The sequence below is a fragment of the Rissa tridactyla genome, chromosome 9, assembly GCF_028500815.1.
Source record: "Rissa tridactyla isolate bRisTri1 chromosome 9, bRisTri1.patW.cur.20221130, whole genome shotgun sequence".
Classification (NCBI taxonomy): domain Eukaryota; kingdom Metazoa; phylum Chordata; class Aves; order Charadriiformes; family Laridae; genus Rissa; species Rissa tridactyla.
In genome coordinates, this window is record NC_071474.1 from 18,373,142 (window position 1) to 18,388,665 (window position 15,524).

General features: G+C 42.0%; 1 protein-coding gene across 1 annotated transcript; it reads left to right on the top strand.

Annotated features, from left to right (window-relative positions):
• Positions 1–8,935: 8,935 nt before the first annotated feature.
• On the top strand, positions 8,936–10,246 carry GCNT3 (glucosaminyl (N-acetyl) transferase 3, mucin type). The gene has a single exon (XM_054213463.1). It carries the CDS (start codon positions 8,936–8,938, stop codon positions 10,244–10,246), a length of 1,311 nt encoding a protein of 436 aa, XP_054069438.1.
• The last annotated feature ends 5,278 nt before the right edge of the window (positions 10,247–15,524 follow it).

Below are 15,524 nucleotides of genomic sequence, written 5' to 3' on the forward strand. Positions count from 1 at the left end.
CAGAGAAATACTATGGACACATGCTATGAACATGGAAGGAATGAAATAATAACCAGTAAAAACCTTCAGGACTTTTTCTCTGACGTGAAATAAGCGCAGCTAATATTTCTTCTAGCTTTGCATGAGAGGAAGGAAAAACGTCAAGTGTGCAAGAGATTATTAAAGGGTGAAAACCGGGAAGCAAATAGATCACCTGCAATAAGGAAAAAAGTAGTACAACACTCCCCCACAACCCCCAAAGCAATTTCATGTTTGACTGTTGCTGTGTAGCAGCCTGTATGGCAGAGAAGGCAGGGGCACTCAAACTACTATGAAATACTTGGGTTTCTTTGCTGAACAGCAGCCAAAACAAGGACAGTACGCTGCAGGAACCTCAGATGGAGCTGAACAGCCCACAACAACAGTTCTAGAGTAACAATCCCCTTTCCTCTGCTGATTCCTCTTGTGGCTTTGCTTATATTGCATTTCATGAGCGTGAAGGTAAGAAGCGTTCTGCATGAATCCTACAGGCATTGAAGGAAAATTTACTGGGTTTACTAAGCCTAGGACACACCTATTCAGCAACTGGATAAACTCCCTGCCCAAAGTATTCTTATCCAGCTGCGGGATGTTCAAAGGCAATTAGATTAATTGTAGCTCTAAATATACACAGATGCATTTCTGGGCAACCACAGAGACATGAAAGAAAAGTATTACCTTACACAGAAGCTTTGGACACAATCTGTACATTAGCCTTCACTCTGTGCATAAATATCATGATGGCAGACTCTTTATTTATGACCAAAGCAAACTGCACAGAACATTGATAAATCAATACAGTTCTGCCACACAAGACAAACACCTAACATTCAGAATGCTATTTAGACAGCTGCCAACAAGGCAAGGAACAAAGCTAACATGCTCTTAATGTTATTTTTTGTTCAGACAAAAACTCTCTCAGTAACACTTCTGTCTATTTCAGGAAGTCCTTTATCTGTTAACAAATAATCTCTTCAATAGGCTAGTTATCATGGGTTCTTCATTGTAAGAAACATATAAATTTAAATTTCATTCTTTTTGGTTCTTTATTCCTATGACACCGAACTCTTTATCATCTCTCTATCATCTATCTAAAAGCGTTTTGTTTGCTGTTTTGTTTACATTTCCCATGCTGAATGAAGCAATCCTTTTCTAGAACAATGAGGCATGAGATAATGTATTTATTTTCCCCAGTATCACTGTGTTTTCTTTGTTACATCCTTCAAGAAAAATCAGGTTATTTTCTTCCCGCAGGACACAGTCCAGTTTCCAGTGTTGGGCACCACAGTCAGAAACAGTGCCAGTTTTAAGAGTGGTTTAAAGGAATTTTTTTTTTTTTTTTTTTAAAAACACCTTTACCAGCATCGTCCCACTTACTTGCCTGTCTCTTCAGCAAGCTGCATAAGGTGAGTAATGCCTTATCCCCCTATTTTGCTGTATTATGCAAAATGTGATTTAGGAAACTCATTATACCTTATCAGCAGAGTTCAGCTTTTGTGTAAAGCATCAGGTAATAAATAACAGCCTGCTGACTAAATGTTACGATTTATGATATGACTATCTGCTTAAGCTTTCTTCAAAGCCATAGTCACTGTTACTCCATAAAGTCCCGCTATTTTGCCTTGGATGAAAGTAGAAAAAGTAGAAATCCTTCTCCCCTCCAGTAAGATTTCCACAGAGGTTCTAAAACAGCCGAGCCTGCAACTGTAAGGTGATTTAGCATCAAGCAGTGATCAGTTACAAAACAGGAACCGGTATGCAGGCTAGAAAAATTATTGTGTTTTGATTTTTCATGTTCTTTTTGAATGATGTCCATGTAGTGGCAGACCCAGAGGTATTGCACATAGTGCTTTGAAACCATTTGTCACAAACTGGCAATGAAGTAGAACTCTAAAACCAAAATTGACATCCAACAGTTTCCTCAAAGAGTGACTTAATCTCTAATTAATCATCAAAATGACCAAAGATGATGCTAGTGTGGATGCAGTGTTAGTAGCTTCTAAAGATACAGGTCAACCTGTTACAGAGTACAGGACTGAGCCACAGAATTCAGTTGAAATTAAATGGAAAGAAAACCAAAGCTAAAGTCTGTAATTACACAGTTTTCAATTTCAAAAAGTAAAACCTGCAAAAGACCATGTTCATCATGTTCAAGTTTTACAGATAAAGTGTACACATATAATGCATAAATATTTGCAAAAGGTTTATTATATTTATTTTGAAACCTCACGACTTCCTTGTTCGCTCCCTACCCCCGCCACTGGAAAGCAAGAGGCGCCAAAGACTCCATACAAGAGGAACACTGAACTTTTAGTCTCCGAAGATATATAATGGGAAGGTTATCATACTGTTTTCCAAATGTTTGTCAGTAATTTTAAACCTATAAATCTTAAAATTATAAGCCAAATAAGATTCTACGATTTGGTAGATAAGTATACCAGCACAGTCAGTAAAAAAAGGAGGTCTGAAAAGCCAAGATGACAGAAATCTTATTTCTTGTCAGGGTAGTTCAAAGGAAGTATTGATGAAAAAAAGAACAATTCTTTTGGAAAGTATCCATTTCTACTTGACACAAATAAAAAATGCCCTATGTGAACACACATGAAAAAAGTGGAATGCAGCTCTTCACAACAGAATACTGCATTTTAAACACAAGGTGTGTACTTAACAAATATGCATAGAATATGTTTAGGACCAGTTTTGCCTAAGTAGCAGTCAGTGAGAATATCACTGATTTTGTTTAATGATACCTTATTACATAACCAAAAATTACAGGAAGATCAGAGCAAGCCCTAAGTATTTTTAGGCGTGTGCCTACAAAATAATTTTACAGGCCTCAGTCCAGTAGGTATTTCTCACGTAACTAATCTAAGTAACCTTGGAAAGAACCAGCAAGCTGATTCTCCACAGGTTTAGGCTACCTCTTATCTGTAAACCTGGATACTCATCTACATGTCTTTGACATGTTAACTGTATCACAAATCATCTTATAGCTGTAAAATATACTAGTGGACACTGAGAAGACTAGAGCCGTCAGCCTCTCTATGCAAGTATGTAAGCCAGCTGAAGGTAAGAGGGGGAATAAGGGAAAGACAAAACCAAGAAAAAAGTCATATATAACCTTTTCCTTATTTAAGTCACACCCTTATCACTCACCTCTGCACACTTCCTCCTTGCCATTAGTATAAGAGGAACAAAGGTTCATCTACTGGGTTAGCATGGCAATGATTTGGTAAGGAGGCAGAGGCGGCCTCTGTGGTAAAAGACCAGAAGCTACGCCATGCCAGACATAAAAAGCTGAGCCAATCTGTGAAGCTGGTAGTGCCTCTGTGAAAACATGTTTCAGAAAAGTGTTTTTTTTATTAAAAAAAAGCAGCTGCTCAACAGTTGGTGGAGTGGAGAAAGCGTGAGAAGCAATCTTGCAGACCCCAAGGCCAATGAAGAAGGCGGGGGAGTGGTGTGGGGTGCATGCCCTGAAGGAAGGTGCAGCCAGTGGAGAGAAGCCCACACAGAAGCAGGTTTTCTGACAGAAACTGGTGCCTGTGAAGGACCCACACTGGGGTAGATTTATCCCAAAGACTATAGCCTGTGCAGAGGACCTACACTAGAACAGTTTGCGAAGGAAAGTACATTGCTTTCTGATTACAATTGCACCCCATGCATGTACTTCCTTCTATTTTAACTCTTCACTATCTAGATGACACATAAAAAACAAACAACTATCAGAAACAAAGGTTAAACGAACGTCATTGTGCTGTGACTATAAGATTCCTCCTGTTGACACAAACATCCTGGAGAACACAGAAGTTAGCTGCGAGCTAGTAATGCCTACAGAGCAGTTAGCCAACGTCGGAGAAACCGCACCACAATGCATACTATGCCTCCAACTGAATCAGTAGGAAATAAGGCTCTCTTCTGAAAACCAAGGGACATAAAATACAAAAGCAGCAAAACAATAAAGACAACAATGCCCTAGAAGCTTAAAAGTACCTTTTAAATTATATTTATATTTATTTAAATTATATTTATAAAATTATAGCTTAGCAGTGGAGTCCCCGCAGGCTAGTCTGTAACAGACTGCACAGATTCTAACTTTAAAAAAAAAAAAAAAGAACACCACCATCAAACCATTTGTGAATAAGAAGCTAAAAAACAAAATTCTAAGCTCACCCAAGCAACGGAGTATAACACACAAGAGCTTTTGTAGCACATACAAGCCAGGTCTCAGATGTCTATTTGATTAGGTTTACAGAACTTACTACTTCCACATATTTCTTAAAAGTCATGCTAAAGAAGCTGACAGTGTATCTACATATATAAAAATCCTTTCCTTACACATTTGTCACCAGCACTTCAGGCTCATTCCTCTGAGTAAGTTCCGTTTGTCCCTCTTTATTAATGATGCTTTCCTAGGGAAAACCCTATTCCTTCTACAAGCTAACTGTGTACAGGTGAACCCACTGAGACTATGAGTCTCGCCATCACAATCTACATTTCTACCAGGTGCTTCACCAGGTGTGGCACCATCAGCAAACAATCACATGGCATTTTTTTTTCCCCTTGGAGAAACAAGTAGAATACATGTTTCTTCTCCACTCTCCCATGCGTTTATCTGAACCACAACCTAAAAATTGTGCAATTAGGCAAGTAGGTAACAGGTCACCTTGTGATGATTCCTTTTAACCCTTAACAGCAAAGCTAAAAAAGCAGGAACTTCTGATTGATATGCCTTATTAAAATGGAAGCAGGTACAAAAAAGCACTAAAGAGATGTGGCACTTAGACTTCACAAAATTGTTTTAACTGAGAGTCTTCGCACTGATGAAGGACTCTTTATTGCTTGACTTTAACAGCGGAATTCTGGAAGCAAACAGAAACACCAGTCTGTCTTATGACAGCGCAGTGATCTTTAAGCCACAGGCATCCCTGCCAAGCCCCTGAACTCCTCTCTATGCCATTCCTTTGCCATTTCAAATATAAACAACTTTAGAGGGTTGCGGCCTCTGGTATGTTTCTGCAAAAAGCACACCACAAGAATCTTACATTATGTAACTTCTCGCGTATAGTGCTCTGAAAGATTATTATCTAAATAGGATTGAATCATCCTCCTCTTGCATTGTAATTTACTGTCATATCTCCAGGCTATTATCTCTTTATCGTTACCCTGTAGACAGTGCTTGTACTATAGCATCCTTACCGTAGGACAGTTGTTTTACACTCACTTTTAAACAGAGTTACTTTTGTATTCACTGAGACACGATCATCATTAAACAAAGTCAAAGCCAATGACTTGAGCCCACAGTTCAAAGTGAAGTATTTTGGAAGTCACGGTTACACAAAAGAATATCAATATTAAATAGTTTTTAATCCCTATTTAGTACAAAAACAAGTTCTCAAGTCTTGAACTTTACCAATAAAATATTTTGTGTAGGCTAACACTTCTCTCATGGAAAAAAGCAGCTTTGCAGAAAGCATGCTGTTAATCATGTTTTATTTAATTCTTTTCCATGTGTCTTTACGGACTAAGTTATTTCATCATGAAAAGAAAAAAACAGGAAAAAAACCAAATTCCTGTACAGTGAGATGTTAGCATCTGTATTCTGTTACAGAACTGAAATAGCAACTATTTCTCTAAACCGTCACTAAGGACACAAAATCATTTTCATTAAGTTTTTTAGATGTATATATCTTGTCTGCAATACATAATATTCATATCAGACAAGTTAGATACCAAGCTTCACAGAAACTGTAAAGTCTGCAGCCATAAACCACAGCTCGTCTGCTGTGGTTATGCAGCAGACCCACTTAGCAGAGAATAAAGCAAATGTTTACCTGTGTTTATCATGTGGATTACCACTTGCTCTTAAGAGAATGCATAAAGAATAATATCAAAACACAGGAAAAATTGTCATGCCAAATAACAAAGAAGTCATTCAGAGAGGGTTGGTCAGTACGTATAGTGTGATCAGCTGATAACTATTATGGAGGGTTTTCAGCTAATTGTTTAGCTGAACATTTACGTGTCATACTTTCCAAAGGAGACGATTTTCAAAATTCACCCAGAAACTAGGCAAGGAAGATATTTCCGTCAGTAGAGGACTTCAGGCTACTTGGGTTTGCTGCGCTTTTCTTAACTTGAGATAAGACCGTATAGATGAAGGGCTACATACCACAGAGCAGATGATGTGTTGTCCTATGGCCACGCTGCCAACCATAGAAACATTCAAAAGTTTCAAGTTTCTTGCACTGAACAAGTTCAAGACGTTAATGCTAAGTGACACACTTCTTCCAAAGGAGTTTCATGTTGATGAACCTGTGACTAAACTTACAGAATGTTGACAAATTAATCCAAAATCATTTGTTTCCTTACTCAGTATTGGGCTTTCCTTGAAAAAACATTTACTGTCAGATAAAGTTATCAACAAAGATAACTTTTCCAAAAATAATATTCCATGTGGCTGATATTCATCCATGTGTATGACATCATTTTCAAGAAGTGTATTACTCCTACAACCTACTCTCTATCTGTCCATGCATGTAACTTCAGCCAATTGGCCAGCATAAAATGAAAAACAGCAGCAATTTGCTGTCATTTCACACAGTTTTGGCATGGTTTTGGGGTGTTTTTTAGCTTTTGGCACTGCTCAGAGACCGAATACACTGTTGTCTTTAAGAGTATAACTGAGAACACTGAAAACACATTTTTCAAGTCTGGGGTTAGACTTAGCAATTATTGACTCCTAACAAACAATTACAGATGGTAAAAATGTGATTAATGAGTTACAGTTTCTTTTCAAATTCCTGAAAAACACCTTTGGGAAAACCAACATGGCATTTCTGAATCACATCACCGTAATTTTTGAAAAGTTACTCAAAAATGCACATAACTGGAAATAACTATAGCCCATTTAAGAGCTCTTACGTGGAGTCATCACGTTTTCAGCATTTCCTGTGGGATTAAGAATTTGAGGATTTCTTCCACCATACCATTACAAGGCACAACACATACAGAACAGCTAGAACCTTAAAGTAGAAACAATTGTTTACAATGCTACACAATATATAAAATATGCTGTTGTTTTCCTAGTCCACAAGCAGTGGCTGTACAAGAGAGGATATCTGCATACTGAAATCACAGTAGAGGATTGATATAAAGACATTGCTTTTGAAAAAGAAAATCCCAAGACTACATGAACTTGCCATCCCTCAATACAATACTACAAGGATACAGTCTAGCAGAGATGACCTGGAGGGGAAGAGCTGCTTGGAAGTACAGAAGAAGCACTTATTATTATTGCCCTATTCCAAAAGTTTCTTGGAAAGCACCTTTCCTCGGGACGCTTTGAAATTGTCTAGGTGAACAAGCTCTCTGGTGCAAACTGAACATAGCTTAGAAACAAGTTTCAGAAGCAAACTATACATATAAATGGGACTAATGTCTTCCTTGCACTGAGAGGCAGCTGGCCCATCTAGCATCTTGTTTACGTTCCCCTGGCCTTTTTTCACCATGTTTCTCCCATGCACATTTGCTTTGGTACTTAGCACAGGCAAACTGACAGCTGTGCATATGGGAAATACTATAGGTATCACATCATTGCCTTTCATAATGCCTGTTAGAATTTCTGGACCACAGATGTCTAAGACAATTATTTACTGAATTGGGTAAAGCTAGTAATTCAACAAAGAATCTCAGTTTTGAAATTGGGGAAGTAACTGCTGCTGTTTTATAGAACCTGTGTAAAACTACACTTACACCAACTGTCCTCAGTCCAGCTGCAGATTCTGTAAGTTTGGTTCCTTGATACATCTGGAGAAAGAAAGGAGGAAAGAGAAAGAGGAAGGGAGGGAGGAAGGGAGGGAGGAAGGGAGGGAGGAAGGAAGACACCTTTGTATCTTAGAAAACCCCTCTTGGAAATTTTGACTCATCATTGAAACTGGCCCTTTTTCATAAACATGGTACCAAATCCCATGTTTCGTTCAAACCACAAAGTGGTTCAGGATGACTGCAAAACCTAGGAGACATTATTTTGTTCATCACAGCTCAAGGCACATTTTAGTCACTCGCAGTTATCCCTCTTTTTCTATTAAGTGATACTTAGGCCGTGCATGTAGGCGCATACAGGAGGCCCTGACACTCTCCACCAACATTCTCTCACTCCTTCATTTAAGCGGATACTTTGTGGCAAATTATTTATGAACCATGAACCATGGCCTCTGCCTTCACCCTCTGCTTCCACTGTAAAAGCAGAGATTGCACTTTGCACAGTTATCTTTTGCAATAATCCTTTACTAAAGCTCAAAATGCTCCAGGCCAGCAGAAAGCTTGCTGCAGTGGGGCTTCTACACTACAGCGCTATTGCTGTCACTCCCTTGACCTGTGAGGTGGAATGATCTGAACGCTGGAAAAGCAGGTTAGATCCCAAAGTTATCTGTCTAGTAAAGTCTTTTTTAAAAGCATGTTATATGGGGTTGAGGGATTTTCCTTGTGTTACACACTGGACAGGGGTAGGGTAAAATACCTTCTTTTAAAGAGCCATACAAGATATACAACCACCTCCAGTGTTGATAAACCTGAATGCAGTCACGCCTCGGGAAGGGAGGAGACTTCCTTTTATTCACTTATTATTCACCTGCCAGTTACGCTGTGATCTCCCTGCCACTGTTTCACCACTAGCCAGGAAGCAGGCACCCGGGCAGCCAGGTCACTTGCTCACTCCCTGCGCACCGCCGGCTCCGGCGCCCTCCGAAGAGGCAAGACCGGGCCCGTCGAGGGGAAGGGGCGCGGGGTAGGGTGGGGATCGGGCAACGCTTCGCCCTCCGACCGGCGGGAGCGGCGGGAGCGGCGGGGGGGGGCGGGCGGGCGGCACGTGGCGGCGCGGGGCGCGACGCCGGCGGCTGTGCCCGCCGCGGGGGGTGGGATGCGGCTGTGCCAGCGGAGTCTCCCGCCGGGGCGGCGGCGCGGCCCGCTACTGGTGGCCGCACTGCTGCTGGTGGCCGCCCTAGGCCTCCGCAGCGTCAGCCGGACCTGCCCCGACGGCCACCAGTCCGCCGCCCCAAACCAACCCCACTGCCGCCAGCGCCTCTACCGGGCGCTGGAGCTCTCCCCCGGCTGGAGGATCAACTGCTCGGGGATCATCCACGGGGATGAGAAGGCTATGCAGGAGGCCCAGCTCGGCCGCCTGGAGGTGGCGAACAAAAGGGCTCCCCTGTTGCCCGGCGACTACCTGAACATGACGAAGGACTGCAGCAACTTCAGGGCGACCCGGCGGTTCATCGAGTTCCCGCTGAGCCAGGAGGAGGCAGAGTTCCCCATCGCCTACTCCATGGTCATCCACAACAAAATTGAGATGTTCGAGCGGCTCCTGCGGTCCATCTACACCCCCCAGAACGTCTACTGCGTCCACGTTGACAGCAAGTCCCCGGCTGACTTCCAGGAGGCCGTGCGGGCCATCGCAGCCTGCTTGTCCAATGTCTTTGTGGCTAGCCGCCTGGAAAGTGTGGTCTATGCCTCCTGGTCCCGAGTGCAGGCTGACCTCAACTGCATGCAGGACCTGTTGCAGAGCCCCGTGCAATGGCGCTACATCCTCAATACCTGCGGCTCCGATTTCCCCATCAAGACCAATGCCGAGATCATCCGTGCCCTGAAGGTGCTGCAGGGGCAGAACAGCATGGAGTCGGAGAAGCCCTCGGCCTTCAAGCAGGCGCGCTGGAAATACCACCACACAGTGGGGACGGCCATCTCTCGAACAACTGTGCAGAAACTGCCGCCACCCCTCAGCTCTCCCATGTTCACAGGCAACGCATACATTGTGGTCACACGGGCCTTCGTGCAGCACATCTTCAAGAACCCCACGGTGCAGCGGTTCTTCGAGTGGGCCAAGGACACCTACAGCCCTGACGAGCACATCTGGGCCACCCTCAACCGCATGCCTGGTGTGCCGGGTGCCACACCCCCGAACGACAAGTACCAGCTCTCAGACATGAACGCCCTGCCCCGACTGGTCAAGTGGCAGTACCTGGAGGGCGACACCAGCAAAGATGCGCCATACCCGCCCTGCACCGGCACGCACCAGCGCTCCGTCTGCATCTACGGGGCGGGCGACCTGCCCTGGATGCTCCAGCAGCACCATCTCTTGGCCAACAAGTTCGACCCTATGGTGGACGATGTCGCCATCCAGTGCCTCGAGGAGCATCTGCGCCACAGTGCCCTCTACGGCCGGGGGCTCTGAGGGGAGGCGGCGGAGACCCTCGCCAGCCTCAGGTGATTCAGGCACGGCGTCGCCTCAGGGGCGGCGGAAGCGGCCGGAGATCCGCGCCCTGAGGAGCGGAGTGGAGGGCGGATTCGTGTTACCCGCGCTGGCGGAGGGATCCCTCCGCGGGGCGGCAGGGAAAGGCGCCGCAGCGGCCCCCCCCGAGCAGAAGAAGCCGCCGGGCGCGGGAAGGGACTAACGGTCGTAACGGCCGCCTCAGGGAATGGCCAGTGTTGAACACCGCACCCCGGCCCGCCCGCCGGCTGCTCCTCAGAGACACCGTGCGAGCGCCGGCCCTCCCGGGCCGCTTCCTCACAGACTCTCTTGAAGAGACGGGGGTAGGGTATTTTTCCATTCTCCTTTTACATGGACCCCAAGGCTTCTTGTTATAGAGCGGCAGGGCCAGGTCATGGGCCACGGTGACTCTGCATCCTGCTACAAGCAGAGCAGAAACTAATTAATTTGCTTTTCTACAAAGCACCTGGCAGGCCACCTGCTCCTGGCACCTGCTGCACTGCTCAGCTTAACATCTGTCTGCTGCATTTGCATCGCTCTAAAGTTTAATTTCTATCAATAACCGTTAAAAAAAAAATCCTTCAATAAAATCAAGTATACTAAAATAGATGGCTCTTTGGTATTTTGTATTTCTGGTTGTGCTCCTGGGCAGAGCCATTAAACCAATTAACCCCTCTGCACCCCACTTCTCCATCTGTAACACAGGGAGAGGGATGCTCATGTCATGGTGTGCAAACCTACATTTTTATAGCATCTTCCTCTCTTTTCCCTTCGCCCCGGAAAAGAGATTTGTGTGGGGAGAGCTCTTGGTAATATAATTGCTGTATCTAATGGTTTATTTTGCCTTCAGATGAACAAAACAATCATCCAACGTGTTTTCTTAAGTTTCTAAAAGCTGAAGGAAAGATTTGTGAGCTTCTGTATTTTGCCCAATGTATTTTTCCCACCTTCTCACATTAAAGCCAGCCACTTTCCATGGATCCAACAGCTTTTCACTACCTTTAATGCTGAGGAATTAATTCAGTTGTCTTTGTACTACCCAAAAAATCTTCAAGTAGTTCTTTTCTCAGTAAACACTCTTTTACCTTTATAAATTCAAGGTCTCGGGTGGAAGATTAGCATTTATATGCATACCACCAGGCTACATTTAGATGAAGTTAAGTTATGACTGCAATCACACAGATCTTTAAAACATTGATTTAAATAGGATGAGAAGATGGAATAACTGACTTGCAAAGGTGCGTCATTGCAATTTTATTAGACATTTTAAAATGAACTTTGTTGTAAAATGCTGATTCTTAAAATGCCACTGTGATTTCACAGCAAACATTATAGGCAAAACCCCCAACTACTGGTAAGAAAAGCTCTCAAATACCCAATGTATGGGCATTTGTTTATTCAAAAAGAGCAAATAAAGTACTAGGATTGCTGGTCCCAGGGAGAAACTTTCCAACTTACGTAAACAGACATGTGCTACAACAGAGATTAAAGCTTTATGCTAACCTGATAGTAACATAGAAAATGTAAAAATGGTTTCAGCATTAAATAGCAAATATCGCAAATATCTCCATGTCTAATATATTCTTGTAGAAAAACAAAAATTCTTTGCTGACTCAGGGTAAGAACTTAAGTCTCCCAACATAGAAGACTGCTTCTAACCACTGCTGCCTAAGCTGATTTTGCTGCTTGGAGCTCTTTCATTCACTTTAAATTACTGTTTTGGGCTAATGTGTACTAAACTACTGCCAGTGGTTCACTGGGGGCCTGGGATACGTCCAAGTTTCTGGACTAAATCAGGCAGAGGAGGGTTGGTGTTTCTGACTATGGCAAGATGTTGTCTTTTTCCCTTGGAAAATGGAGGAAAAAGGTGCATATTCACAGAGAAAGACAGACACACACACCCCTATCGCATGAAAACCAATCCCGTCCATGAGACAGATGTCTGCAGGAGATCTAAATAATTTCTTTTTCAAAGAACCTTCTGAGCACCTACAAAAAGCAAAAAGGTGTTTGGGGAGTGGAAGGAACCCCAGCCTGAAATAGTGAAAGATTTTGAAAGAGGGACCTCTCTTATTTTGTAAATGTACCCGTAAAGAAAGATACATACTTCCAGATTTGTTAACAGTAATTTTTATCCCCTTCACTCTGTAAATATGTTTAACTTCTTCAGCTGTTTCTTCTTGCAGAAATATGAAGTATTGCTTCTATACACTATTTAAGTAACAGTGCTTCATCTATCATTGACAGGCACTGCCCTGGCAAAAAAATGTTACAGATGGAGAGACAGAGACAAGTATTTAGACCTGAGGGGGAAGTGCCACTTCAAATCTGTTCCACAGTAAGTCTTTGAGCAAAGGCAAAATAATTTTTCTTTCAGTGTTACTTGTTGCAATCTATGCTCTTCCTGGTTAGACCTGGAGACAGGATCAAAGTATTTATCCACATTTGAAAGAGCTTGCCCATCGAATACGAAGGCCTCAAGTGAAACCAGCATACCTAAAACCCAGCTTGGTGACACACCAAGAGGGACAGCAGTTACCTAACAACATAGCCCACACAACCTTCCCCTTTCAGAGAGATCACTGATTTGTATCAAAACAAATGTTCTGGCATTATGATCTTGGAGATGTAAGCAACTTGTAAACTTCTACATCCAATTCTCTTGATTCGAAGAAATTTTTCAGTTTATGTTGGCGTTATTACTCACACTTTATCTCAGATGATTTGGTTCCAAATACAAAGGCGTATCTTGTGCAAATTTATTTTCAACTCACCCTCTCCTTTTAGTAGTGACTTAATTTATTCTGAAAGAACGAGACTACTCCCAAGTTCAGAAGGTGAACTAAGACAAAAATATTCTTACAAAGGAATGTTTTCAGCATTTCCTCTTCCAAAGATATTAGAAATGTCATTTTTATGAGTGTAGTTACATGTCAAAGCAGTGACACACACACACAAAATTTATGTCTCCTTATCATTAAAAATAACAATAAAAAGTGTCACCCAATTCTAATACAGAACTTTGTATTCCAGAGATCTTAAAGTATCTTAGAAATAGCTAGCATCTGACAACAGGGCACAATGAAAAGATGTCACTGGCCAAGGTTAGGTGAAGAACTTAAAAAAGCAAAAACTTCAAATAGAGTAGGACACACACAGTGCACAAAGTAGCACTGGCATATCAGCATATAGGATCACCTCCAAAAAACAGGTCAAACCCTGTATGAACTTCATCGGTAAAATCTTCAGCTATTCAAATTGGAAATACAGTCATATCAGAAATATTAGTGTTAACTTTGTCTAGTGAGAGGATGAAAATCTACTTCTGACACTTCTGTCTATGATCAACTGTTAAATAACATCCTGAACTTTAAATAAACCACCAGTTGTTTAAGGAGGAAATATGTTGCAAAATGCCATTTGCCTTTCAAGATATGCACAGGAAAAGGTGAAACCGTAATTCTGAAATCTAATAACAGATTTATTTTTTTTAAACTCACATGGCTTTAATTTATATTTTATTTCCAAGTGGTTCTCACTTTATTTTTACAAGAACAACCTAACGCAAACTGGAACTGTCATAGTACATATTTACACAGTGGGTCCATGAACAGCTCTCCTTAACTCCAGTTAGGAGAGTCTGTTTCCTTCTTGCTTTGCATTTCTTTCGTACTCTATATGATAATCTCTGAAATGTTCTATAATAAAGAGATGGGCCAATTGAGGAAACCAGGTAACAAATTCCGAATAAACTAGAAGCAAACATGTCCTATAGGAACAAAATATCAGTAAAGTATTTGCAGTCATGAGTAAAACTGATTCAAGGAACAGGGTTAGGGTGTCCTTTTTCTTCTGACTGCAACAGCAGTGACCATGAAACATTAACTAGACTCTCAGTGAATTATTTTCCACTTTCTTGGAGAGCGCAGGCTCTTTTAGCACAAGTTGAAAAACCAAAATATTAATATATCTGTGACTTTCTACCTATTAAGCCATAATGGGTAATTTATGCAGTAAATTTATCTTTGAGCAAAGTTATTTTCCTAACAAAGATCACCCTTTAAGTTACAGTGAAGGAAAAGTCCACTTCTCCCAGTACAGTCTTATTAAAGTTCAAATGCTTTTTTACCATGCTCCTACTTTTCTTCCCCCTACTCCCAAGAACTTTTAGAGTACAGAAAAGCAAAAGTCACTAGTACCTGAAGTACTAGTTCAGTACTACTAGTAACTGAAATACTACCTCCTAAGCTGCTGAGATCCTTAAAAGCAAATATCTGTGTTTTGAGTAACTCTCATCTACCTCACTGTACCTAGTCATTGCGTAAATTGACATATGATCCTGATTAAACTTGTCTTCTGGGAATTCATCATAAATTCTTCCTGCTCCGCACCTTCCTTTAATTTGTGTCTCTCTCATAACATTTAAAGTCAAGTATTGACATCCGTGAGTGAAGAAACAGCTTACTTCAGGTAACATCCTGTTGTGCACACTTAAGGAATTCACAGAATCCTTTTTCTTGGAAGCCACGTTTAAGCGCAGGCAGTCACCCACAGCCACTTCTGTATTGGCGTTTATTCTTCCCTTTTCTTCACTTTCTTTTAGTTAATTCACTTTCTAAATAGAAATATCCATTCCAGCTCAAGGTCAAGGTGCAAAGGTATCTTTTACTGTCTCTCTGCTACGGATAGGTGGAAGCAACCGTGACATTTCTGAAGAAAATCAACAAAAAAAAAAAGAAAAAAGAATTGGTCTATAACACTACAGGCAAGGAAGAACCAAATAGGCAGCAGCAAGTATGTTGATGCTGTAGCAAGAGAGATGGTTTGTCCTCCGCTGGATATTAAAATAGCTTAGTATAACAAAAGTGCAGTTAACACTTTTAGGTGTAAGTTAACAAATTTTCTAAGATAACAAAGCACATTAATCATATGAGCATGGAGGGATTAGCTGAAATTCAAACACAAAAAAGAGCAAGGGGCAAGAAAGTTATGGAGAGTAACGCGATAAAAAGCAGGATTTGGCACCAGATCCCCATACCTTCTCTTTGCTCCCCTCTCCTTCAGTGAACTGAAACAGCCTCCACAGATGTAGCGGATCCGGGGCCTGGACAAACACCATACCAGAAACATGGTTAGAGCCAAAAAGAATGTGTGATGCCAAGCTAGTGTCAGAGCTTGTGTTGACAGCTGTGAAGTTTGCAGGAATTAATTCCTCCAGAAGCATGGGCAAGCTTCTTTCCTG

What these genes read in the sequence shown, in the direction of transcription:
- GCNT3 (XM_054213463.1), top strand. Translation starts at nt 8,936, where the DNA reads ATGCGGCTGTGCCAGCGGAGTCTCCCGCCGGGGCGGCGGCGCGGCCCG.